Source organism: Branchiostoma lanceolatum, chromosome 3, assembly GCF_035083965.1.
Source record: "Branchiostoma lanceolatum isolate klBraLanc5 chromosome 3, klBraLanc5.hap2, whole genome shotgun sequence".
NCBI lineage: Eukaryota > Metazoa > Chordata > Leptocardii > Amphioxiformes > Branchiostomatidae > Branchiostoma > Branchiostoma lanceolatum.
In genome coordinates, this window is record NC_089724.1 from 28,975,194 (window position 1) to 29,003,040 (window position 27,847).

Genomic DNA, 27,847 nt, shown 5'->3' on the forward strand with positions numbered 1-27,847 from the left:
GACCCTATAGCTAGGTTATTATTCAAGATATGGGAGCCATAGATGATGATCTTGAGTGATTCAAGTTCTCTCATGCCTATGGCCATACCTTGGCAGAACAGAATTCTGTTCTACAGGACCGAAATTGCCTTATTTAGAAAGGACAATGTCCCCATCCCCTTAAGCCAATCCAAAGCATTTCCGATGAACAGGAACTATTGCAGCAGTCAGGCTCTGTGGTTGAAACATGACTTCAGAAGTCTTCAAAGACCCCATACTTTTACCAAGTAATAGTATTAATTACTGTTACTCTAAACCAGAGGTAGGTGGAAAAGATTGTGACATTTTGCCCCATTTTCTGTCGGCACTCTCCACCAGCTAAGAGCTCAAAGAACTAGTCCTCCCCTTGTCCTTTGAGCCTCCGACCTTGAAATGACAATTACTGGCGTTTGAGGAATCCGATGACGAATTAGCCAGTAATTAAGTTTCTGTAGTAACAGCAGGTATGCTACACAGGTGTGAGATCACGTGATATGATCTCCAGGTGAGGAATGGGTAGACAATGGGCACGAAGGTGCGGTCGACATTCGACGCTGAGTCCGGCACCAAGCAGACTGCAAGATTGTTAGTCTCAACATGGAGGGTTCCGAGCAGAATGCCATACAAGAAGCCATACAGCGCAACAATGTAGAGCTCCTAAGAGCTGTTCGTTCCATCATGGATGAGAAAATCGGGGAGCTAAAGCGGGCGAACGACGACACCGCTGAGCAGCAGATGAGCGAAATTAGAATATGAAGAAGGGCGAGACACCTAAATTCAAGAAGAAAGGGAACTACGACCAGTACGGATTCACTCACTCAGCCAAGGACGGCATAGCATCCGGAAAGTTGGACAAAGCGATGGAATCGTTGGAGCAAGGTGAGATATTGGTTATTTTCAGGCAAAAATGTATTTTGCTAGCTGACAAATCCGAAACAGGATGGTTGACGGTAGCAGAATACTTGAGAAATAAATTAGCAGATAACCCTGATGATGAGAAACGTATTCAAATAGCGGAGTTTAGAGCCAAAAAGAGGAAGAAGGAGGCTGAAGACAGGAAAAAGCGGGCAAGAAAGTTCCGCTCTAACAACTAAATTCAGAAGCGTTTCAGTGCGAAGGCAGAGCCGACCGCTACACGCGTGAAACCTGGAAATTGTTTCGCATTAAAAGGATTTACCGCTTTCTAGATTTGCTCAATAATAGAAGTGCAAAGAATAACTGTCTTTTTTCTCAGGCAGTCGAAGAGTTGCTTGAACTTGGTTGTATTCGATGCGTTGCAGGTGCCCAAGCACTCGCGCACATCCTAACATATGTGTCCGTTTATTGCTGTGTGACTAATGAGTACGCATCGTGTGAGATGAATGTTCCTACGAGTGATACAGAAACAGAAGTTGGTGGAGTGCCGACAGAAAACGGCAAAAAGGTCACAATCTTCTCCACCAACGTCTGCTTGGAGAGTACTAAGTTGCACAATACCGTCCGGTAGTCTCAAATTACAATATTATGGTATCAGCATGACGAGAGAAAATGCAATACAACATATATAGCATTAGTACAAAGGTAATCAATGATATTGACAGAATAACAGAAAAAACGTGAACTAACGTTACCACAAAGGCATTATAAAATTTTCTCATTGATTATGCGAACTGCACCCTTGTTTGCATAATTTAAATCCATTGATTTTCCTCTCAAACCAAGTTAGACAGGCAATAAGCTTAGGCGTATGAAATTCCAGTCATTAACAATGTAGAACCATTGAAATCTAAGTTGTCTAATTAACTCTACAGATTATATCATAACATCATTTAATAAAACAACATAATGACCATCTTTTCGGGTTGTTTTATTTCACGGAACAGTAAACTTCAAGGCCTCAAAACTCAACAGAAAATGGCAACTCAAACTTTAGCACTTCTGACATTGCTTCACATATTTGCCTAAAGGATGCATCTACAAGTTACATCATCATTATATCATACAACAAACCACATTGTCTGTTCAAACTTGACTAACAAAAATGCTGCACAGAAATTGGTGCAGTGATGTACAACATTAATATAAAAAGAACTGCTACTGTAAAAAAGCTACCATACATTCTGAGAACAAATGTCGACAATATATATATATATATATATATATATATATATATATATATATGTCTTCACTACTTTGAAGTTTTTACTTCACTACTCTCTGTATCTCACTACTTTGAACCTTTAACTTTGAACTTCAACTACTTTGAACTTCAACATTAACTTTGGACTGTGTACTTAACTACTTTGAACTTCACTACTTTTCAAAAGAACAAAACTGAACTACTATAAACTACGAGCTTAAGAATCAACAAGCAGATGTATATAAGAACACTTGAACACAAAGTGTTTATACCTATGATATTTTCCATCAATCGTCGTTTCTATTATTCAGCTGTTGTGTTTCAAAAGATACAGATTATGATCAATGAAGTTGAACAGCATAACATCTACAATGATAAGGATTCAGAAAAGATTTCTGATCTACCTCAAGGAATGTTGTGCCAAAACAGAACCAACAAAAATGACAAAAACCAACTTTACCAACTTAACACTCAATGCATTGTTTTTCTGCATATCAATCATGTAATTAGTCCCATTTAACTGCTTGATGGGTAAAGTGGTCTGGCCTGTGAGTCTCCGTTGCAGGCCTTCCCACTAGCGATTTTTTTCGGAGGGGGGGGGGCGTATCTGCTTGAGCCCCCATATCTGCTTTGGCCCCGTATCTGCTTGGGATCGTGGTAATCGTTGTTGTGGACACAAAAAATTGAGGGAAGAAATTTAAAAAAAAAATATTGAAAAAAAAATCGCTAGTGGGAAGGCCTGTAACGGAGGCAACTGGCCTGTAGGGTTTCTCCCCAGTAAGACTGACTGTGTTCCTGAAAGGTATCCAGCTGAATGTACTGTTACATTTTTCACACCCCTACGGTTTCTCACCATTGTAAATGTGCATGTGTTTCTTCAGATCATCTTGCCTAATGTACTGACTGTTGCACACCTCACACCTTTTAGAGTGTGAGTCCGCATGTGAGTCTTCAGATTACTCAGTCGACTAAACTGCCTGCTACACTCCTCACACTTGTAGGGTTTCTCACCTGTGTAGGTCCGCATGTGTTTCTTTAGACCACTGAGGTGACTGAACTGCCTGCTACACTCCTCACACTGGTAGGGTTTCTCACCCGTGTGAGTCCGCATGTGAGTCTTCAGATTACCCAGCTGACTGAACTGCCTGTTACATTTCTCACATCGGTAAGGTTTTTCACCCATATGAGTCTGCATGTGAGTCTTCAGATGACCCAGCTGACTGAAATGCCTGCTACACGCCTCACACTTGTAGGGTTTCTCACCTGTGTGAGTCCGCATGTGTTTCTTTAGATCACTGAGGTGACTGAACTGCCTGCTACACTCCTCACACTTGTACGGTTTCTCCCCTGTGTGAGTCCGCATGTGACTCTTCAAACTTTCCAGCGTACTGAACTGCCTGCTGCATTTCTCACACTTGTATGGTTTCTCACCAGTGTGAATCTGCATGTGAGTCTTCAGATGACCCAGCTGACTGAATTGCCTGCTGCACTCCTCACACCTGTAGGGTTTCTCCCCTGTGTGAGTTTGCATGTGAGTATTCAGATTACACAGCTGACGGAACTGCCTGCTGCACTCCTCACACCTGTAGGGCTTCTCCCCTGTGTGAGTCTGCATGTGTTTCTTCAGATCACCCAGCTGACGGAACTGCCTGCTGCACTCCTCACACCTGTAGGGTTTCTCCCCTGTGTGAGTCCGCATGTGAGTCTTCAGATTACCCAGCTCCCTGAACTGCCTGCTGCATTCCCCACACTTGTATGGTTTCTCACCCGTGTGACTCCGTATGTGTCTCTTTAGTAAACCCAGCTCACTGAAATGCTTACTGCACTCCTCACATCTGTAGAGTTTCTCACCAGTGTGAGTGCGCATGTGTCTCTTCATATTACCGATCTGACTGAACTGTCTGCTACACTCCCCACATCTGTACGGTTTCCCACCTGTGTGAGTCCGAATGTGAGCCTTCAGATGACCCAGCTGACTGAACTGCCTGCTGCACTTAATACATCTGTAGGGTTTCTCACCAGAGTGAGTCCGCATGTGAGTCTTCAGATGACTCAGCCCACTGAACTGCCTGCTACACTCCTCACACCTGTACACTTTCAGACCTTTGTCTCTCCTACTTGACTCCTCCGCAAACTCTTCACGTCTTTCTCCTTGCCAGATGGAAACACTGTCGGCAGAACCCCCTGCTGCTCCTCTCCTGACGTCATCCATGCCCTGTGCGCTGTCTGTTGTTGCCATCTGAACAATATCTGGATCAATTCCTGTAAGTAAAAGACCAATTATTAATTGAGAGACAATTCAACAAGATAATTTTGTCCTCTCCGTCAATATTGTCAGTTGCGTTTAGGACAATGTATAGTAGAAGCTGTAGCTTTATCTAGATCCAAATATTCCTCAAAGATTGTGGTGAGTATAATCATCATCTATTACGACATCCGCAATAGCTGCCCGTGTCCCACGTGTATTGCACTGTTGCAATTCCGGTAAAATCTAAAATCATCATCTGTAGAACCATTCACAACATTGAGAATTTGAGACAGATGATAAACCATCATCCTCCCAGAAGACCCGATATGTCCGTTACCTCGCTCATAGCGGCCCTGCCCTTCCGAGCCCCTGAACACGGTTCTGGCGACGTCACCACCGAACAGCTTTCAGCCAATCAGAGGGTTTGCTAAAGCTCATTTTGAGCAAAGCCGCAAAGGACCAATCAGCTTACGTCTTACATCGCTACTTGATTATTCATGAGCAACTAACGACTTTTTGTGCCAAATAAGGCTAGCTCATTAATTATTTATGAGCAACTATCAGTGACGCCCCCAGAAGCCAAAATCTCCGTTCAAAAGATCAGGGCTGAGACCGGGATGGTTTCCCCAGCATTTCCCGAGCGGCTATCGGCGCTGATATAAAGGAGGGTGATAAACCATACGAAGGCTGAGAAATACTTTTAAAAAAAAAAACATATCTTGCAGTGTATGCAATTATGGGTTGTATAACGTTTTCCGAGATTAACATTGAAAATCCCTTGAAATCCATTGCAGTTTACGTAAGAGAGATAATTGGATCCTTAGTACTCAAAACAACATTTGTGAACCTGATCGCTATTTGTTGACTCAAAACACTGTGTGTAGGTATTGCATAAGTCAAGGCGATAAAACGTCTGTTTTGGCCCGCCTCAGATCCTCCTTGATCCAACGAAATCCACAAAAAACTACCCCCCCCCCCCTTAACATTTTTCTTCCCCATCGCAGCTCAGCCTCCTGAACAATTATCATACTATACCTTATGACAGCGAAACACTTCACACAGCAACAAGTACATGACATGCTTTCCTTCGTCCCACCACGGTATGTTTTCACGCAGCTGCAAAGAGGAAAATACGCTTGACTAGCCTCCGTTGCAGTCCTTCCCACTAACTTTGGGGGGGGGGGGGTATCTGCTTGAGGCCACGTATCTGCTTGGGATCCTGTTACCGCTGTGATTAAAAAATCGCTAAAAAATCGCTAGTGGGAAGGACTGCAACGGAGGCTAAGGTTTGACAGTCAGAGAAACTACACGCCGGCGTGGCTCAGGACACATTCTTCTCCTTCTTGCAGTGTTTCCCAAACCTTGAGTACCGATTCACAAATCAAGCCTTCTTACCTGGAACTTAGTTGACACACAGGCGCCTGATGAATCACTAGAATTTGCTACGGAACAAATGCGGACTACTTCTCCAAGGACGAGAAACGACACCAAGAAAATAGAATCCTCGCAAACAGGAAGTCGTAATTCTATAACCGGAAGTATTGCCGGGCAAGAGGTCAAATCTCGTTCCCTGATTACCCATTAGTTGTTTATGAATGTTCGCTGACCTTTATAGCCTGATTCGGTAACACTAGTTCCAGCAGACCAAGCTTCGTCATTCTCCAAGGCCGCCGCGGAAAAATTAGCACAATTGAAATATCCTTTTTTCTGACTGCATGTGCAAGTAATATCATCAGATCATTGAATAAAACAACATAATCGTCATCTTTTGGTTGTTTTATTTCTTTCAACAGCGAACTTTTTTAATAACTATATTGCAAAACTCAACAAATACATGACAACTAAGAAATTGTAGCACTTCTGACATTGATTCAAATAACGAATACCTGATGGATACATCTACAACTAACTTCTTTCCTAACAAAACATCAAAGTACGTTAAAATCTTTAAATTAAACTAAAATTATATTAAAAAATGCCACACAGAATAATAAGTTCAGTGATGAACATCATAACGAAATTGCTACCGAATGTTACTACTGTTGGGCAACATATAATACCTCTCTGAACTTTGTACTTCAACTAGTTTTAACTTGGTACTTCCGCTACTTTGAACTTTTCACATAGACTACTTTGAACTTTTATAACTTGAACTTTGTACATAAACTACTACCGTGAACTTATCCTTGTACCTAAGTTACCTCAAACTTTGTACTTCGACTACTTTGGATGTACGTTTACCGTTACAAAATGATAAAAGTCAACTACGAGATTAGGAATCATCGTGCGGATATCCATACATGTTAGAACTTAGAACGTTTGAAAAAAAGTGTTGATACCTATGCCCGATCAGTCTTTCATCATTGCCATCATTGCTGTTGTGTTGTGATAAATACAGATAACGATCATAGAATTTGAGCAACAGCATTACGCCTAGTGATTAAGATATTGAGTAGATTTGCTATCAACTTCAGAAATGTTGTGCCAAAGCATAAAAAACAAGAACAGCAAAAAAAAACCTCACCAAAAAGCTGATTACATGTATGCGTAATCTTCATGTTTACTTATTACCTGCGTGTTAGAGACTAGTATTCAACCTAAAAGATTTTGAGGTAACCAAAAGACAAGTAGTATTCCTGACTGAGTCTGCGCCCACTACAGTCATAAGCATTGTTTGCATATCAATCCTGAAATGACCCTTAGTACTTAAAAACAAGCTGATAGATTATCCTGCCCAGAAGGGGTTCTCCCTTGTGGGACTGCATATGCTTCTTCAGGGTGCATGTACATGTACCTAGCTTACTAAACAGCCTGCTGTCTGTGAGTCCGCATGTGCCTGTTAAGATTACTCAGCACACTTAACTGTCTGCCGCATTCCTAGCATTGTTGGCTTTCTCACCCGTGTGAGTCCCCTTATGAGTCTTAAGAGCACCTAGGTAACTGAACTGCCTGCTGCACTCCTCACACGCGTAGGGCTTCTCACCGGTGTGAGTACGTATATGAGACTTCAGAACATGCAGTTGACTAAACTGCCTGCAGCACTCCTCACACGTGTAGGGTTTCTCACCAGTGTGAGTACGTATGTGAGACTTCAGAACAGAGTTCAGTTTGCTCAATTCATTGAATTGCTTGCTGCACTCCCCACATTTGAAGGGTTTCCCACCCGTGTGAGTCCGCTTATGAGTTTTTAGAGCACCCAGCTTACTGAACTGTCTGCTGCACTCCTCACACGCGTAGGGCTTCTCACCCGTGTGAGTGCGCATATGAGTCTTCAGATGACCCAGCTCACTGAAATGCCTGCCGCAGTCCTCACACCTGTAGGGTTTCTCCCCTGTGTGAGTGCGCATATGACTCTTCAGATTACCCAGCTGACTGAACTGCCTGCTGCACTCCTCACACCTGTAGGGTTTCTCACCAGTGTGAGTGCGCATGTGTCTCTTCAGTTTGCTCAGTTCATTGAATTGCTTGCTGCACTCCCCACATTTGTAGGGTTTCTCACCCGTGTGAGTCCGCTTATGAGTCTTTAGAGCAAACAGCTTACTGAACTGTCTGCTGCACTGCTCACACGCGTAGGGCTTCTCACCCGTGTGAGTGCGCATATGAGTCTTCAGATGACCCAGCTCACTGAAATGCCTGCCGCAGTCCTCACACCTGTAGGGTTTCTCCCCTGTGTGAGTGGGCATATGACTCTTCAGATTACCCAGCTGACTGAACTGCCTGCTGCACTCCTCACACCTGTAGGGTTTCTCACCAGTGTGAGTGCGCATGTGTCTCTTCAGTTTGCTCAGTTCATTGAATTGCTTGCTGCACTCCCCACATTTGTAGGGTTTCTCACCCGTGTGAGTCCGCTTATGAGTCTTTAGAGCACCCAGCTTACTGAACTGTCTGCTGCACTGCTCACACGCGTAGGGCTTCTCACCCGTGTGAGTGCGCATGTGAGTCTTCAGATGACCCAGCTTACTGAATTGCCTGCCGCACTCCTCACACCTGTAGGGCTTCTCACCTGTGTGAGTCCGCATGTGACTCTTCAGATCACCCAGCTGACTGAAATGCCTGCCGCACTCCTCACACATGTAGGGTTTTTCCCTTGTATGAGTCCGCATGTGTCTCTTCAAAGCATCCACTCGATTAAACTGCCTGCTGCACTTCTCACACCTGAAGGGGTTCTCACCAGTATGAGTCCGCATGTGGCTCTTTAGATTACCCAACTGACTGAATTGTCTGCTACACTCGTCACACCTGTAGGGTTTCTCACCATTGTGAGTACGCATGTGTCTCCTCAGATCACTCAGCTTACTGAACTGCCTGCTGCACTCCTCACAGTTATAGGGTTTCTCCCCTGTGTGAATCCGTATGTGAGTTTTCAGATGACTAAGCCGACCAAACTGCCTGCTACACTCATCACACTTGAAGGGTTTCTCCCCTGTGTGAGTTCGAATATGAGCCTTTAGATTACTCAGCTTACTGAACTGCCTGCTACACTCCTCACACCTGTACACTCTCACACCTTTGTCTCTCCTACTGGACTCCTCCCCAACCTCCTCACGTCTTTCTCCTTGCCGGGTGGAAACACTGTCGGCAGTACCCCCTGCTGCTCCTCTCCTGACGTCATCCATACCTTGTTTGCTGTCTGTTGTTGCCATGTCAACAATTTCTGGAACAACTTCAGTAAATAAGAAGACATTTATCGTTAGATGCTAAAATACAAAGATGAAAAAAACATATAAACAGACAGACCCAAAACAATAGCTCAATTTTTCATGGACATAACAAGCATCAACAGTGAGGCAATCGAACAAGCTTATACTTTTCTGTCGGGTAAGGGGAAAACCCTGTATAGGTACCCGTACCCGTATACCTGTATAGGTATACCGGTATACCCCATTTGGGGCCCCGACAAGCCAGGAAACACGCTATGACGGCCGCCATATGGGGCACCCAGAACGGCTGTATTTTACGGTCTCCACATTGATATAAGACACCGTGAAACAGTTGACTATACTCGGTCAGAAAATAGCTGAACCATCATATTGTCATTGTACGATCTTTTTATTTCTATGAAGGACGGAGTCTTGGAATATACGGAATTTGCGAAGTTCGTACGGAGCGCCTGTCAGAACGTGCGAGCACCGATCTCGGAGACTAAACCTGTTCTGAAAAGAAATAGAAAAAACACTCAAACTATCAACCTTTCCGCATTTCATTATCTTCAGATGCAATACTCATGATCTGTTTGGCTGGAGCTGCCAGTAAACCTGCGTAAAACCTACAGGAAACGCCCGGTTCTCGATGCATGTTACGCGCCGAAATGACCACTTTATATATTGCGACACCGTAAACATTACGGCCATTCGACGTGATTTGTCTGCATATACCGTGCTCGGTCTCTGTCTTTAGCGTGAGGCGTTTCCTGTAGGTTTTCCGTATTAAACCTTTTCAGAACGGGTTCAGTTGAAAGGTCTCCGAGATCGGTGCTCGCACGTTCTGACAGGAGCTCCGTACGAACTTTGCAAATTCCGTATATTCCAAAACTCCGTCCTTCATAGAAATCAAAAGATCGTAAAATATGATTGTTCAGCTATTTTCTGACCGAGTATAGTCAACTGTTTCACGGTGTCTTATATCAATGTGGAGACCGTAAAAAAAAAGCCGTTCTGGGTGTCCCATATGGCGGCCGTCATAGCGTGTTTCCTGGCTTGTTGGGGCCCCAAATGGGGTATACCGGTATACCTATACAGGTATACGGGTACGGGTACCTATACAGGGTTTTCCCCTTACCCGACAGAAAAGTATAAGCTTGTTCGATTGCCTCACTGTTGATGCTTGTTATGTCCATGAAAAATTGAGCTATTGTTTTGGGTCTGTCTGTTTATATGTTTTTTTCATCTTTGTATTTTAGCATCTAACGATAAATGTCTTCTTATTTACTGAAGTTGTTCCAGACATTGTTGACATGGCAACAACATACAGCGTTCAAGGCTTGGATGACGTCGGGAGAGGAGCAGCAGGGGACCTATACAGGGTTTTCCCCTTACCCCTTTTGTGTCCGCTGCATTCTCATAATTGGGTAAATGTTTTTCACAGAACACAAGCTATAACTGGGTACCCTTGGTGTTACCGTGTGGGTGTAGCTGAGTTATCCAGAACATTATCCGCTCAAGTGATAACTTCCTGCCTGTCTAAAACACCATTGCCCCCGAGCCAACCGTACTTGTATACTATAAAGCCACTTCCTCCTTGTAATCACTTTTTGCCTATGACACAATTGAAGCCTAATCAAGCTATATTTCTTACTCTTTACTTCCCTAGTTCCCTCCCCGTGCAGACAATGTAAGAATGCTAAGCAGCAAGGAAAGATCTGTGGCATGACTCCGCTTTATGGTTTCACTATTCTCCGAGCAGATGTAGCAACCGGGCTTGTTTTCAGCATGTTTGGCGGTGTTTTTTTTTCCTTACTGAAGATTACGGGATGTTTTACATGCACCCAACTAATACCCTACTAAAGAATCTGGGCAAAAAAGCTTCTAATCTAAAGAAAAACGTACAAAACACCACTAAATACACTCAAAACCGGTATCAGCCAGACGGACACATCTGCTTGGAGATTATGGTTCAAAACGATGCTGGCTTGTATCCTTATCGTCTAGCCATGAAACAATAATTCACAACACTGAGACCGATGAAAGCCATACAAAGACTGGGAAATAGTACGCTGTTTTGTAATGTATGTGATTATTGGTCTTAGGAAGATGTTTTCCAAAAGTAACACTGCAATAGTTAGTGAACCGTCCCGTGACATTCACACCCTCACTGTCTGGCCTCATGGCGGGATGGAATCCAGATGTGAGAATTGGGCACGGACTTTCCCGGCCGGAAGTCGTGATTCTTTGACCCGGTAGTATTGCCTAGCTCGAGGTCAAATAGAGTTGCCTGATTACCCACCAGTGGTCCGTTGACCTTTATGGGCTTGTAGAGGCAGATTCGGTAAGACCAGCTTCCAGCAGTCCAAGTTTCGTAATTCTCATAGAATCAAGCTCAGAATCAAACGCGGTTGTGTTGAATCGTTCTTCATCAAGCCTTTTCACTGAGGTTACACGAACTTCATGCCTTTGCCAATTCCGTACAAGTATGTCCTAATTCCTATACGTAATGTATGATGTTAATAGCGACCTAAGTGACATAAGTCACACGTATGAAATTCCTATCAATTACAACCAATACGTTATGAGCATATTCTAATGAATTATGCAAATAAGGTTGTCTTTTGTACAATCAAATATTCATTGATCGTCTACTACCAACTCACATATCCCACGTACATTTTTTGAAATGCCTATTATGAAATGCAGTGGATTTAGAAAATATCGTCATTAATTACCTACTTCAAGTCCTGATACATATAAACATAATGTAGCTACGTCCATTTTACGTACCTACACTCCAAGCAGATGTTAGGCTCCGGCATGTTTCGGACGTCTCATTAGGCGTTTCTATCCGTCTTTTTACTTCGCCAGCTTTTCTTTGTGTGTACTTACCTGTTTAAACAGGCTGCAGCCTAACCTCTTCTTGGAGAGTACCATGTAATGTTCTTTGTTTCGCTGACACCGCATAAGTGTTACCAACTATCAAACCGATCCATTTACAGCTTCTTGGGTTATGCCTCACATACATACCCCACAAACACGCCCAACCAACCACCCATAGAAGTCACAAAAAACATAACATTCTTGGCGAAGGTAATCTTAGATAATCTTTGCGAGCTTAAGAAATTCCAATAGACCCCTTTCCACACTCTCGCGAAATCTGTTCTCGTGAGAGCACAACCTGGCGGGAACGTGTGCTAGTTGGGCGAAAACGTTGCTACGCGCGGTCATTTAGCACAATGTCAATGCGTTTTTGTTGCCTCTACAAGTACATGTTATTATATCATCATCATCCATCATTAAACAAAACAACGTAATCATCATCTTTTTTGAGTTGTTTTATTTAACGGACTTTGTTAATAACAAGGTGGCAAAACTCAACAAACACATGGCAACTAGGAAACTATAGCACTTCTAACATTGCTTCCAAAAAGCTTTACCTGAAAGACGCGTCTACAAATTACTGACTATTCTCTAAGAAAATAAGAAAATATGCTTTAACTAAACTTAACTTAACTGTTATACTGGAAAATGCTACACAGAGTAATAGGTGCAGTGATGTACAACACATGAAACTTAATGTAAAAAAACGCTACCATTACAAATTGCTATTGGTATAGAGCAGGAAGACAAGAACAAAGAAGAACAGGCCAGCAAAAACAGTATATTCCATCCCTATAGGAGGGGAATATAAAAATTGCTATTGGTATAGAACAGATATTACTATTACCAATACCAATACCTCTTTTAACTTTGTACTTCAACTACATTGAACTTCCACTACCTTGAACTTTGTACTTCCACTCCTTTGAACTTTGTACCTCTACTACTTTGTACATAAACTACGTTAAACTTTGTACTTCCACTCCCTTGAACTTTGTACTTATACCGAAGGAATGCTGTGCCAATACAGAACCACAAAAATGTCAAAAATCAACCTTACCAACGTATGTGGTACAAATAGTCTTTAGGTTTACTTACATACATGTTACATATCCAACCATCAAACATGTACCATTGCGAGGTGAACAAAGTAGCAAGACTGAACCGATTTTTGCACTATACCAATAGGCATTATTTTTGCATATCAATTATGAAACTCCTTGCACTAAGTGAGCTGACAGAAGTAGTCTGGCCTGTGGCCTTTTTCCGTCGTATGACTGTATGTGTTCCTTCAGAGTACCCAGATGATTGAACTGCCAGCTACACTTCTTACACATGTTAAGTTTCACACCCTTGTGAGTGCGCATGTGTTTCTTCAGATTACTCAGCTTACTAAACTGTCTGCTGTATCTCTCACATCTGAAGGGTCTCTCCCCTGTGTGAGTACGCATGTGAGTCTTCAGATTACTCAGCACACTGAGCTGCCTGCTACACTTCTTCACCCCGACCAATCGAATCACGTGAATAGCATTGAAACTCAGATTCGTATCAGCCCTTTCCCGACAAATCGCTTTCTAAGTTGCGTTAACGACTAAATCTGACAAAATAAACTCGCCAGTGAGATGCTAGAAGGTGTCAGCTTTCCAGAGATATTTTCAGATTGGCAATTTTGGCAATTTGGCAGTGATAGAAAGTGACCGCGATTAAACGTTTAAAGAAAAGTAGAAGAAAGTATTTTTTTTTTGTAAACGTTAAATCGCGGTCACTTTCTATTACTTCCAAAGTGCCAAAATTGCCAATCTGAAAACATTTCTGGAAAGCTGACACCTTCCAGCATCTCACTAGCGAGTTTATTTTGTCAGATTTAGTCGTTAACGCAACTGAGAAAGGAATTTGTCGGGAAAGGGCTGATACGAATCTGAGTTTCAATGCGATTCACGTGATTCGATTGGTCGGGGTGTTCTTACACATGTAGGGTTTCTACCCGAAGTGAGTCTGCATGTGGCTCTTTAGATGACCTTTCCTACCGAACTGCCTGCAGCACTCCTCAGACCTAAAGGGTTTCTCTCCTGTGTGAGCTAGTATGTGTTTCTTCAGATTACACAGCAAACTAAACTGCCTGCTGCATTCCTCACACTTATAGGATTTTTCTCCAGTGTAAGTCCGTATGTGTCTCTTCAGAGCACCCAGCTCATCGAACTGCCTGCTACATTTTTAACACCAATAGGGTTTCTCTCCAGTGTGAGTACGCATATGAGTCTTCAGATTACACAGGTGACCAAACTGCTTGCTACACTCCTCACACCTGTATGGTGTCTCACCTGTGTGAGTCCGCATGTGAGTTTTCAGATTATTGAGCTTACTGAAATGCCGGCTACACTCCTCACACCTGTAGGGTTTCTCACCTGTGTGAGTCCGCATGTGTGTCTTCAGATCACCCAGCTCACTGAACTGTCTGCTGCATTCCTCACATCTGTAAGGTTTCTCACCTGTGTGAGTCCGCATGTGAATCTTCAGATTACCTAGCTCACTGAAATGCCTGCTGCACTCCTCACATCTGTATGGTTTCTCCCCTGTGTGGGTACGCATGTGAGTCTTCAGATTTCTCAGATGGCTGAACTGCCTGCTGCACTCCTCACACTTGTAGGGTTTCTCACCTGTGTGAGTCCGCATGTGAATCTTCAGATTACCTAGCTCACTGAAATGCCTGCTGCACTCCTCACATCTGTATGGTTTCTCCCCTGTGTGGGTACGCATGTGAGTCTTCAGATTTCTCAGATGGCTGAACTGCCTGCTGCACTCCTCACATCTGTAGGGTTTCTCCCCTGTGTGAGTCCGCGTGTGGATTTTCAGATGACCCAGCTGACTGAACTGTCTCTTGCATTCCTCGCACTTGTAAGGTTTTTCCCCTGTGTGAGTCCGCATGTGAGCCTTTAGATGACTCAGCTCTCTGAACTGTTTGCTGCACCCCTCACACTTGTAGGGTTTCTCCCCTGTGTGAGTGCGAATGTGAGCCTTCAGATTACACAGTTTGCCAAACGTCCTACCACACTCCTCACAAATGTACACTTTCAGACCTTTGTCTCTCCTTCTGGAGTCCCCAACCTCCTCACGTCTTTCTCCCTGCCAGGTGGAAACACTGCTGGCAGAACCCCCTGCTACGCCTCTCCTGACACCATCCAAGCCTTGAATGCTGTCTGTTGTTGCCATGTCAACAATAACTGGATCAACTTCTGTAAATACAAGACAATCATCAACAATGAGTAAAACAAGCTGATTCTGTCCTCTCTGTCAATAACTGCCTTTTACAAACAATCGAGTAACATTCATTGTATGTTTCCACACAAACAAATCTAAAACATAAGTTCTAACTGGGTACCCCTGACATGACTGTTGGGTATATCCATGATTCATACAGAACATTGTCAACTCTGGTGTATCGCCGTATCAATCACTTTCTGTCAACCATACCATTGGACCGAGCCAATAAATGCTTTTGATTCTCCAAGTATCATATTTCATCACTTCCACCTTACATTCTGCCACTCTGCAATATTCACAAAACTGAGGATGCACACAAAGACAAGCAAGAACCGATGGCCGAGTGGGTAGAGTGTTCGCCTTGCATACGGTAGGTCGTGAGTTCGAACCCCGGCCGGGTCATACCAAAGACTATAAAAATGGAACAAACTGCTTTCTCTGCTTAGCACTCAGCATTTGGGAAAGAGTATGGCAGTTAATTATAATCACACACCACTACAAGTGGACTAGCCCCCTGCTGTAGTGACTTGCACAAAGTTGTGTGGCCCAAGGGCTTTGGAACCGGAGATGGGCGCCGCTTTATGCACCTTTAGGTGCGGGAAGGACTTTAACTTTTTTTTAAACACAAAGACAAGCACACTGTCACACACAAAATGATTACAGAGAGGTAACATGCTGGGAATGTAACACAGGTGCATCACTCGGGTCAGTCTCTGACTCTTTTTATTTCACGTAAGTCTAAAGTACTAGTTCCGTTCCTTGCAGAACACACTGCAAGCGTATACCTGGCAGTAAAGAAGATCGGGAAAGACCGTCGACACCACTCTGCATTGCGGATTCATTGATCTCCAAGCAGATGTGGCAGTTGGTCTTGTTTTGGGGCATATTTGGTGGCATTTTGTACATTTTTCTGGAGATAACACGATACGCTTTCTCAGATTCAGTAAAATATTTGGAAGGTGTAAAAATCCTGTAATCTCCGGGAAAATGTACAAGGCACCGCTTAACACACCCAGACCAAGCATACCTGCTATATCTACTTGGTTGACCAGTGTAATCTCCGGGGGAAAACGTACAAAACACTGCCAAATACTGTTAATTTACCGTGAACATTAAACCACCAAGAACATGCATTCACAATATGCTGAGCCCATATAATGACATACTTGTATATGGGTTGTACATTACAGAGCCTATATGTGGGTCCCGTATAGGTATGGCTTGGGTAATCTCGAAGCAGATCTAACGGTGACAAAGACCGTATTCAACGGTTCAACCGAGTTTGAATGAGTTTTTAAAACCACCCGGCCTTTTGCCAGTTGGATACGGTCTTTGCTAGTCTCTACCAGACTCACCGCGCCGGCTATAGGGAGAACATTTGCCGGGGGACTTTGGCCATGGAGGGTTTCATATTTGACCCTCTCTCCGTAGCCGACTCCCTCCATATAATTGACTCTATTTGGCCAATTTCTACTATTTTCCCAGCGACCCGAGGAGGCTGGTGGAGCCTTTGTCACCGCTAGATCTGCTTGGAGATTACGGCTTGGGGGTATTTTCTAACAAACGGCAGCAAAACACACCCAATGCGGAAGTAAATACGCCACAGCAGCGCAGAAAAAGGGCCAATGACCTAATTTGGAGAATCAAATTAATGAAAAGTACAAGGGTTACAAGCATGCAACAACAGTATCGTATAGTATACTGCACATTTACACAGACTTCTGATTTCTATTTTGTCAGGTCATCATTTTGACACCCTGAGCCAGATAAGAAAACCTGACGAAATAGAAAGTCCTGCAAAACCACCCCAAAAGGCTAACCTCTGCTTGGAAAATAGATTCTGTTATGAAGGCATCCCGAATATTATAGTTAGTGAACCGTCCCGTGCAATACACACTCCGCCGTCTAGCCTCATGGAATCCAGATGTTTCGGGGCCGGGGAGCAAATGGGGGTTTCCAGTATACGTAAGACAGATTACTGGACCCCTTAACACATTAAAATTTGTGAACCTGATCACTAAATTTTGATTAAAGACCCTTCATGTAGGTATTCCACGAATCATCAAACCTTCATTTTTTGCCTTCCTTGAATTTAACAATTCAAGAAAATTCAGGCCCCCTACCGACCCTCTCTCTGTTTACGTTTCCTACTTCCCATCACTAGCTCCTAAACAATCTTGATTTTCGACAGCCAAACAGAGCAATCCATTACCAAATACATTACGTGCTTTCCCTTACGTCTATATAACCTCCTTGGATCGACTAATGACAGTCCAAAGAAAAATGCGCGCCGACATATATATATGCCTCATATCATGACACTTTCTTCTCCTTCTTACATTGTTCTACAAACCTCTGAATACCGATTCACAAGTCAAGTTTCCTTACCTGGAACTTAGTTGACACACAGGCGCCTGATTTACCACTAGAATTCGCTACGGAACGAATGCGGACTCCTTCTCCGGGGACGGACGACAACACCAAGCTAAGAAAACTGTCTCGCTTGCGTGGACAGGAAGTCGTGATTCTTTAACCCGGAAGTACTCCCCGTTTGGAGGTCAAATCTAGTTCCCTGATTACCCATCAGTTGTATATTATCGTCCGCTGATCTTTATAGAATGATTTGCTTCCAACAGTATACGCTTCTGCCTTTTCCTGGACCGCCGCGAGAAACAGATTGGAAGTTATATCATCATATCATTGAATGGAACAACAAAATATCAATATTCTTCGGTTGCTTTATTTCACTTTACAAATACATACATGGCACTGTAGCACTTCTGCCAACCGAATACATGAAAGATGCCTCTACAAGTTACTTACTTACTTATTCTCTGACAAAATTACAAAGTAAGACTAAACTAGAGAACTAACCTAAACTTAACAATTTTAGTACAAAATGTTATACGGAATGATAAGTGATGTACAACATATAAACTAATGCTACCATAACAAAAATTGCTATTGTTAGAGAAAAAAATTCCTAATACATGTACCTCTTTGAACTTTGTACTTCCAATACTTTAAACCTCGTACTTCTACAACAATGTTAAAAGTTGTTCTTTTAACCGAGGAAATCTTGTACCGAAACAGAACCAACTAACACAGCAACAACAACCAAACCAACATTATTACATTTCTGTGGTAATCTTAAGGTATATTTGCTACCACGTTCGCTTCATCTCCAACCTACAACCCCATTGACTTCAAGTTCGACCAGTGCTCTGGTCCTTTTTCAATCCTGTATGATTTTCGATATAACCAACATGGTGAACCTGAACTGACTTCTGCACCCACGATACCGAAAAAGCTTTGTTAGCTTGCATATCAACCGACGAGAAAGTAACGGATTAAGCTGATTTCTAACTAAAGTGGTCTGGCCTAGAAGGTTTGTCCTTTGTGAGTCCGCAAGTATCTCTTTAATGTTCCAAGTTCAATGATTAGCCTGGTGTACTCATCAAACTTATAAGGTGTCTCCCATGTGAGTCCGCATGTGTTTCTTCAAGTTTTGTTGGCTACTGTACTTTCTTCTACAATCCCCACATCGGTAAGGTTTCTCCCCTGTGTGAGTGCGCATGTGTCTCTTCATATAACCCAGCTGACTGAGCTACCTGCCGCACTCCCCACATCTGTAAGATTTCTCCCCTGTGTGAGTGCGCATGTGTCTCTTCAGATGACCCAGCTGACTAAACTTCCTGCCGCACTCCTCACATCTGTAAGATTTCTCCCCTGTGTGAGTGCGCATGTGTCTCTTCAGATGACCCAGCTGACTAAACTTCCTGCCGCACTCCTCACATCTGTAAGGTTTCTCCCCTGTGTGAGTGCGCATGTGTCTCTTCATATAACCCAGCTGACTGAACTGCCTGCCGCACTCCCCACATCTGTAAGGTTTCTCCCCTGTGTGAGTGCGCATGTGTCTCTTCAGATGGCCCAGCTGACTAAACTCCCTTGATATATTACAGTGTGTGTGTAGCCATGAGTCACCCAAGGACATGTCCCACTCAAATTACACGACTTCTGCCTCACATGCTGCCATTCTGCAATTCTTACAAAGCTGCAGATGCACACAAAGACTAAAAAATACCTCGGTGAAAATTTACAAGTGAAGGAACACTGGTGCCGCAGTCTTGTTCTTCGCCAACCCATTTAACTGACTTATAAGTCTATAAAATGTGCTCATTCCCTCCCTGTGCAGTACTAAAATAAACTGGGAAATACCTGTGGCATGACTCCGCGTTATGGGTATACTTATCTCCAAGCAGATGTAGCAGTGGGGTTTGTTTTCTGCATACTTGGTGGTGATTTGTATGTCAAACGGGAGATAATGGAATTTTACATGTACCAAACTAAAAATAAAACCCTACTGTAGAATCTGAAAAAATAAGCTTCTAGTCTCTGGAAAAATGAACAAAACACCATCATCAGTTGTATATGACCGTCCGCTGATCTTTATAGAATGATTCGCTTCCAACAGTGCCTTTTCCTTGACCGCCGCGGAAAAATATACAAATTTAAAAAAAGAATTCTGATTCACTGAAGTTATATCATCACATCATTGAATGGAATAACAAAATATTGATATTCTTTAGTTGCTTTATTTCACTTTACGATGACCCACTTTATTAAGTAGATGGCTAAACTCAACAAATGAACTTCTGCCAACCGAATACATGAAAGATGCCTCTACAAGTTACTTACTTACTTACTCCCTGACAAAAATACAAAGTAAGACTAAACTCACGGTGGTCTGTCACTAGAGTATTCTTTCCCGTTGCTACGCGCGTTCGACAAAGTATCGGGTTACACGGGGCAACGTTTTGGCTAACGTCAAAACATTTATAAATAAACAAAAAAGTAGGGACGGGAAAATTTTGTAAAAATAAAACGAAATTAGCGATTTTGCAAACTTTGAATGTCGTCAATTTGCGCTGAATGGCTGATTTTTCTATATTTTGCTCCCAAAGACGATTATTTTCAGGTTTTAGGGAGACCGTTTTCCAGGCACACATCGCAAAGGCCTGGCTTTAAATGTCAATGAATATCTCTTATTTTCATATTTTTCGTCGACCAGGAACAAAACAAAACTTTGTGTTTTTGGGATTTTTTAATTTCTTATTCTAAGTATTGTGAATATCGACAAATCTGTGAAAAAATTGCATTTTTTGACATTTTTCGCACTCAATCACCCATAATTCAAAATCAAGGACATTTTTCAAAAATCCCAAAAACACAAACCTCGGGAAAACTGTTACGGTCATTTTGAATCGTTAATAAGGTAAGGTGGATGTTTCTTGGAGCCGTACCTTTACGATGTTTGAAGGCATGTGATGCCGCATGGATAGGGGAGGGGGTAATTAACACCGCCGTAAACAATCCTTCTAATATTCAATGTCACAAAAAACGACGCCAGTTGCTTCGTTACATGTTAAATGTCCACAACAAAGTGCCAGCATGGATATACTCTCCAGAAAACAGGTAATATTTGCGACAAACGTAGTTTTTTTCCTGAAGCGGGGAAAGGGGACCGGCCGCGCAGATTTATAGTAAGAACTTCTAATGACCGCAGAAGACCCCGAATCGAACGCGCGTTCGGATTCGATTACGTCATTTCGAACATCGTGGAACAGCGTTCGAATTCGGCTGGACATGGGAGTTTCTGAGCATGAATTTGACCACCGTGACTAGAGAGCTAACCTAAACTTAACAGTTTTAGTACAAAATGTTATACGGAATGATAAGTGATGTACAACATATAAACTAATGCTACCATAACAAAAATTGCTGTTGTTAGAGAAAAAAAATTCCTAATACCTCTTTGAACTTGGAACTTCCACTACTTTAAACCTCGTACTTCTACAACAATGTTTAGAATATCAAAAGTTTTTTTCTTTAACCGAAGAAATCTTGTACCGAAACAGAACCAACTAACACAACAAAAACAACTAAACCAACAAGATAATTACATATCTGTGGTAGTCATTAGGTTTATTTGCGATCTGCACCACGTTCGCTTCATCTCCAACCTACAATCTCATTAACTAATTTCGAACACTGCTCTGGTCCTTTTCAAACCTGCATGACCAACATGGTAAACCCGAACTGACTTCTGCACCCACGATAACATAAGCTTCGTTAGCTTGCATATCAACCGACGAAAAAGTAACGGATTAAACTGATTTCTAGCTGAAGTGGTCTGGCCTAGAGAGTTTCCCCTTTTGTGTGTCTGCAAGAGTTCCTATAATATTCCCAGTTCAAAGATCAGCCTGCTGTACTCCTCCTTATATAAAGGTTTCTCCCAAGTGGGTCCGCATGTCTTTCTTCAAATTATTTCTGCTACTGAACTGCGTGCTACATTCCCCACATATCTTTCTCACCAGTGTGAGTTCGCATGTGCTTCTTCAGATCACTCAACCCACTAAACTGCCTGCTACACTCCTCACACTTCTAAGGTTTCTCTCCTGTGTGAGTGCGCATGTGTCTCTTCAGATCACCCAGCTGACTGAACTGCCTGCCGCACTCCTCACACTTGTAGGGTTTCTCCCCCGTGTGAGTGCGCATGTGTCTCTTCAGATGACCCAGCTGACTGAACTTCCTGCCACACTCCTCACATCTGTAAGCTTTCTCCCCTGTGTGAGTAGGCATGTGTCTCTTTAGAGCACCCAGCTCACTGAACTGCCTGCCGCACTCCTCACACTGGTAGGGTTTCTCCCCTGTGTGAATCCGCATGTGAGTTTTCAGATGGCCCGGGTGACTGAACTGTCTGCTGCATTCCTCACACGTGTAAGGCTTTTCACCTGTGTGAGTCCGCAGGTGAGTCTTCAGATTACCAAGTCTACTGAACTGTCTGCTGCATTCCTCACACGTGTAGGGTTTTTCACCCGTATGAGTACGCACGTGAGATTTCAGATTACACAGCTTACCAAACGTATTACCACACTCCTCACACCTGTAGACTTTCACACCTTTGTCTCTCCTACTTGACTCCTCTCTAACCTCCTCACGTCTTTCTCCTTGCCAGGTGGAAACACTGTCGGCAGAACCCCCTGCTGCTCCTCTCCTGACGTCATTCAAGCCTTGAACGCTGTCTGTTGTTGCCATGTCAACAATATCGGGATCAATTCCTGTAAGTAAAAGACCAACAATTATCATGTTACAATTGGATAATGTTTTCACAGAAAACAAGCTTTATATAAGGTCTCATTTCTGTATTACTCCGAGTGGGTACCCTAAAAGAATCCGTGGCCCAAAAATTGAACGGCTGCATGAACGTGTGTCTATATCGGTGGGAAATTCTTTTAAGCAAGCCCAGGTGATATCAAGCGTCAAACTGATGACAGCTTGTTTGTAACTGAAGAAATTAGCAGACAAAGTTCGGCAGCCGCGCGCGAGGTCGGACGTACACAGCCCGGGCATTGTGTGTGAATCGGTCCGGTGCTTACAGCTGGAAAGTGGTTTTCTGTGGGTGTAGCCAAGTGCAGATTGTAATTGCTATCAAAAGAGATTGTGTGTAGTGAAAATGTTGTCAATTTTTTTTACATAATCTAGGGTAACTGTTCTCAACATGGAATGAAAAACATTGGCACATTTTCAATATCTTCATTACGAACGCGCCCATGTAAAACACGTATTATAACATGTAATCCTATGTGGCGAAAAAACTCATGAATGAGACCATAAGCCCAACTTTTTTTTGTTGGCAGCCGTCAGTCTCGCAAGACTATGGCGTCGCATCCTGGTCAGTCTGTGGGTTGTCCGCAGCGTCTGCTGTGGCTGTACAGTCCAATCTTGGAGAGACAGACTCGTTTGCAGTTTCTGCATGTGTATCCTTCTCCTGGTCTCGTGTGTGTTGAAGACTCCGCCTGTCGTCGGCGTACCCTCCTCGCTTCCCATTTCTCCTCCCTCTTCCTCTCGTGTGTGTGAATACTCGCTTTGACAGCTGCTTTCCAACTGGTACGGTCTGCAGCAGCCTCTTCCAGTTTTGATGGATTCATGTTTCCTGCCTTCATGTCACGTTTGCAGATGTCTTTAAAGCGGAGCACAGGCCTTCCTGCTGGCCTGGAACCGGTGGCAGGTGGCATTCACCATAGATTGTGTATACAAACTGTCTGTCAAACAATTCACAAAATTGACACTGATGATAATACATACACAGGCTAGGAAGTACTCAAATAGTAATCTGTCTTGCAGTGTATGCAATTACTAGTTGTATGAGGTTTTCCGATAGTAACCTTGCAATAGTAAACTTGAACCGTCACATCCTCCCCGTCTGACTTCTGTGCGGAAATCGAATCTAGATGTGAGAATTCGGCGCGAAGTTTAGGGGCGCACGTAGGGGTTTCCAGTATACGCTACACGGATAACTGGGTCCTTTCCATATCGGCATTTTATAAACATAGTAACTCAATGTTGATTTAAAACATCATGGGTAGGTAAGTCAAAGTGACGATGCTGCATTTGTCCCTTAAACCTACCAATCCAACAAAGTCCAAAACCCCATTACGACCCTCTCCCTGTTTATATTTCCTATTTTCCAGTGCCAGCTCTCGAGCAAATCATCATACTTTTTGACAGCCAACCAGTACAAACCATCACCAAACATATGACATGCTTTCCTCATTCCCGCTACGATATGTTATACGAAGCTGCACGAAGGAAAAATAGGTTTCACAGTCCAGAGAAAATGTATGTCGACGTGCCTCTTATGGTCACTTATTCATGAAACTTTCTTCTCCTTCTTACATTGTTCTACACAACTTTGGATAACGATTTACAAGTCCAGTCTTCTTACCTGGAACTAAGTTGACACACAGGCGAATCACTAGAATTCACTACGGAACGAATGCGGACTCGTTTTCGAAGGACAGAATTAGAAAATGTCTCCGAACATTACCACGAACGAACAGTATCCTTGCGGACATGAAACCGCGATTCTATGACCCAGAAGCTCTTCCCTTTTGGGGGCAAATCTCATTCCCTGCTTACCTATCAGCTGTACATGTGCGTCCGATGACCTTTACAGACTGATTACTAGTTACCTTCGCCGAGAAGGTTATGCAGAGGGTAGCGTTTGTATGTATGGATGTATGTATGTTTGTAGAAGACCAGCATAACTCGAGAAGGCCTAGATGGATTGTCTTGATATTTGGTAGGTGGGTAGGTCTTGATGAGACCTAGAAATGATTAGATTTTGGGTACCCTAGCGGCTTGTCACGGTACTGCAGCGGAACTTCCTGTTTTGATATCTCGTGTTCTGGACATGCTATGGAACTGATTTTTGAGTGGTAGGTAGCTCTTTGGACAGAGAGTAAGTGATATAGGTTTGGGACCCCTAGTGGCTTTTTGGAACTGCAGGAGCAGGTTTTGCTTCAGACTTTGAAAGAGAATATTTCAAGAAGGGCATGATTAATGGTCATGATTTATGGTAAGTAGATAGCTTGAGTGATGATGTATATGATTAAATACAATTTGCATAATTAATGAGGAAAGTTTGTACATCCGCCAAATTCCAGGATAAGACTCTCAAACATGTGACACATGTAACTGGGGAAGAGAGAAATATTATTAGATGTCAACCATGCAAATCAAGACCTCATTTGCATAATTAATTAGGAAATACTATAACTCAAGATGGGCTTGATGGATGGTCTTAATTTTTTGTATGTAGATAGCTTACGTGATGCTTCGTATCATTAACCCTCATCCGACCGACACATTTTTGCGACGAATCTGGCCGTATGGGGTCCAAACGGACCCCATTTTGCTTTGCCCCCTAAATATATTTCTGGTGGATCTTATTGTAGTTATTGTGCATATCCTGTTACGATAATCTATGGAGAATATTTTGACAAGCTTTGGTGTTGATGATCAATGCTCATTATCATAATTTATGCAGAAAATGAGGAGAACCCGCATTTTCCTATAACCCTATCTAGACTGGGGGGCAAAAAAAGTGCCCGCGCCAACTTTGACATCGTATAACTGCCAAATGACGTATGCTAAGCCTACCATACTTGGTGGCTTTTCCTAGAATTTAGTTAGCAACAATTCCATGATAATAGTTTGAGTTTATCATTTTTCCTGTTGCCATGGCAACGGATTTCTGACAGGCATTTTATACAAAAAGTCACTATTTTTTTAAAAACAATGATATTTCTCAGGTTTTCTTTCTCAACCACACTAGTTTTCCAACATGTATAACATCATATGTATTTAGATGTAACTTTCATGATTTATTATTCATAATTTATGCTAATTTGATTACGTAATCGCTAAAAATCCAAGATGGCGGACAAGATGTTTATTTTAGGTATAAACAGGCTTTTTGCTTTCAAATCCGTCACTACCTGGTATTTTCTTAACCAGAAACATTCAGATTAACGTTCCCGTTCTCTTTCTTTTGTGATTTGGAGTCATAAATGGAAAAAAATGTAATTCAAAAATTTCAAAATGGCCGATCCAAGATGGCGGATCCCAGGGATCGCTAACGACACATGACGTCATTCTATGACGTCATTTTTACGTCAACGTAATCGCCATTGACGTTGTATGCCTTGGCATACCTTAAAATCAATAATACACTCAATTTTGTTTAATACCTTTCAATATTATGGGACTTCCCTATTTAGCCTATAAAATCACATCAATGACGTCATAATTACGTAATATTACGTCATAACGTCACAAAATTTACAGAAATTATAAAACTTTACGTGAATATCACTCCCTCCAAATTTGGTGAGAATACATCATACCGTTTGGAAGTTATGAGGAATTTCTTTCTAATTACGTAATAAAAAATGCGAAATCATCTGGGGTCCGTTTGGACCCCAGCGGACAACACGCACACTTTAGAGTATAACTTGCGCAAAATTCGGCCAATCCCGGTAAAAATTTCTCAGGAGTTGTAAGACATGTACATGAACAAACTCATGGAAGGAGTTTTTTCTCCAACGAAAAATGTTGATATGGCACACGTTAAAACATGCCTGGGGTCCAAACGGACCCCATACGGTCGGATGAGGGTTAAAGTATAATTATGAAAATCAGATTCTAATTTGCATAATTAATGAGGCAATTTTAAAAACCTACTGTGTTTCATGATATGACTATTCGAATATGTGACATTTGTAACTGAGGAAGAGAGGAACGTTGACAGATAGAAAATATGCAAATGCGGGCCTAATTTTTGCTTATTTATTTTATCTCAAGAGAGCTGGGTTGCCCCTTCAAGTTATACAAGTTCATTTCCAAGAGGGCACTATATATATATATTTATATACTACGATAAGACATGTTACTTTCAGACCGGTGGAGACAAAAGCGGATGATATTCAGTAGAACAAATAAAATCCGTCAAAACTAAATCGTTGTCCATAACTCAAAGTCGTAGCTGTTCCAAATTCAAAATCACTACTTGATATGCATGCCTCGTGTAATTTCTTGACCTCTGACCTCCACTTCAATTTCTCGACCGTTACTAACCGTTACTAACGGTCTAGAAATTGAAGTGGAGGTCAGAAGTCAAGAAATTACACGAGGCATGCATATCAAGGCCGCTTTAAAGTGCCAAGGGCTAGAGGTTGGGTGATGAATCGCAAGGACAAAAGTTTGTGACGACCACCTGGGAAATGATTAACACAATTAATACAAGATTTGGATACCAGAAGTAAAACCTATCTGAAAATAAACCCCACGGCTATTCCACCTCTTGCAACTTAAAATTAACTCTAGCGAGGCTCATGAAATGAACTTTGTGTCATAAAGCACATTTCATTTTAAGAATTAGCCCCCGAGTTTGAGAGCAAAAAGCATTATAATCACCATTAAAGCATTTTTTTCTTAAAACCTGCAACTATTTGCAATTATTACTTATAGCATGCAACAGATCTAGTTGCTCTGTGAAATTTGATCCGTAGATACATATATCATATGATCACTTCTGTCACACAGTATGGGCCGTTGCACCTAGTCGGTTGTTGATATACTTGCATGGAGGAAAGACCTTATCTGCACCAAACTGCGCCTTAGATCTGTTTTCTACAATTAGTGGTTAGTGGTTTATGTTTTCTACAAGTTGCCATGTCGTAACTTAAAGCTTAGGTCATGAGTTACGTACGTGCTTGTTTTACCACTTTCACAATGCCTCTTAGAAATGTCTAATACGTGTGGAATGTTTGAAGCAGTCAGTCAACGGAGGCCTCGTACATGGTATTGATCCGCTGCAATGGTGCTGTTGTCCTCGTCACTTGATGACCCCAATAGTGCACTTTGTATGTATGGTGGGTTTCTGCAAGGAGATTAAACCTCCTTGTTTCCTGTAGTCTTAAATTGTTAAACAAACAATCAACCTACTAGAATTTTCTATAGTTATCTATTCAAAGAGTAGAAATGAAAGATTGAACTTTGTTGGTATGCAATCGTCTGTTTACATTTGTGGAATGCTAGATAACAGTCGTACTAGTATATACTAGAATTCAAACCCATTACAGATTCTTCCATATTTATAAATAAATGATCTGTACGTCAGAAAATTTCCATAATTGTCCAGTAAATCCTGAATAAGAAAGATTCCTCTTTGACTCATTATGAGGGCTCTCAGAAAGATGATAATCTATTAATGAGTAAATTGGAATTAAGCCATGAGGGTTTGAAGAAAGGAAGAATGGTTATAATCAT

At 42.3% G+C, this 27,847-nt stretch overlaps 1 protein-coding gene and 1 pseudogene across 1 annotated transcript; both read right to left on the reverse strand.

The window, feature by feature from the left end:
• Nucleotides 1-2,055: 2,055 nt before the first annotated feature.
• On the reverse strand, nucleotides 2,056-4,378 carry LOC136431316 (zinc finger protein 235-like). Its single transcript, XM_066422644.1, has one exon. It carries the CDS (start codon nucleotides 4,374-4,376, stop codon nucleotides 3,015-3,017), a length of 1,362 nt encoding a protein of 453 aa, XP_066278741.1. The 5' UTR covers nucleotides 4,377-4,378; the 3' UTR covers nucleotides 2,056-3,014.
• Nucleotides 4,379-6,146: 1,768 nt separating this feature from the next.
• On the reverse strand, nucleotides 6,147-22,293 carry LOC136429532 (zinc finger protein 208-like; annotated as a pseudogene).
• Nucleotides 22,294-27,847: the final 5,554 nt, after the last annotated feature.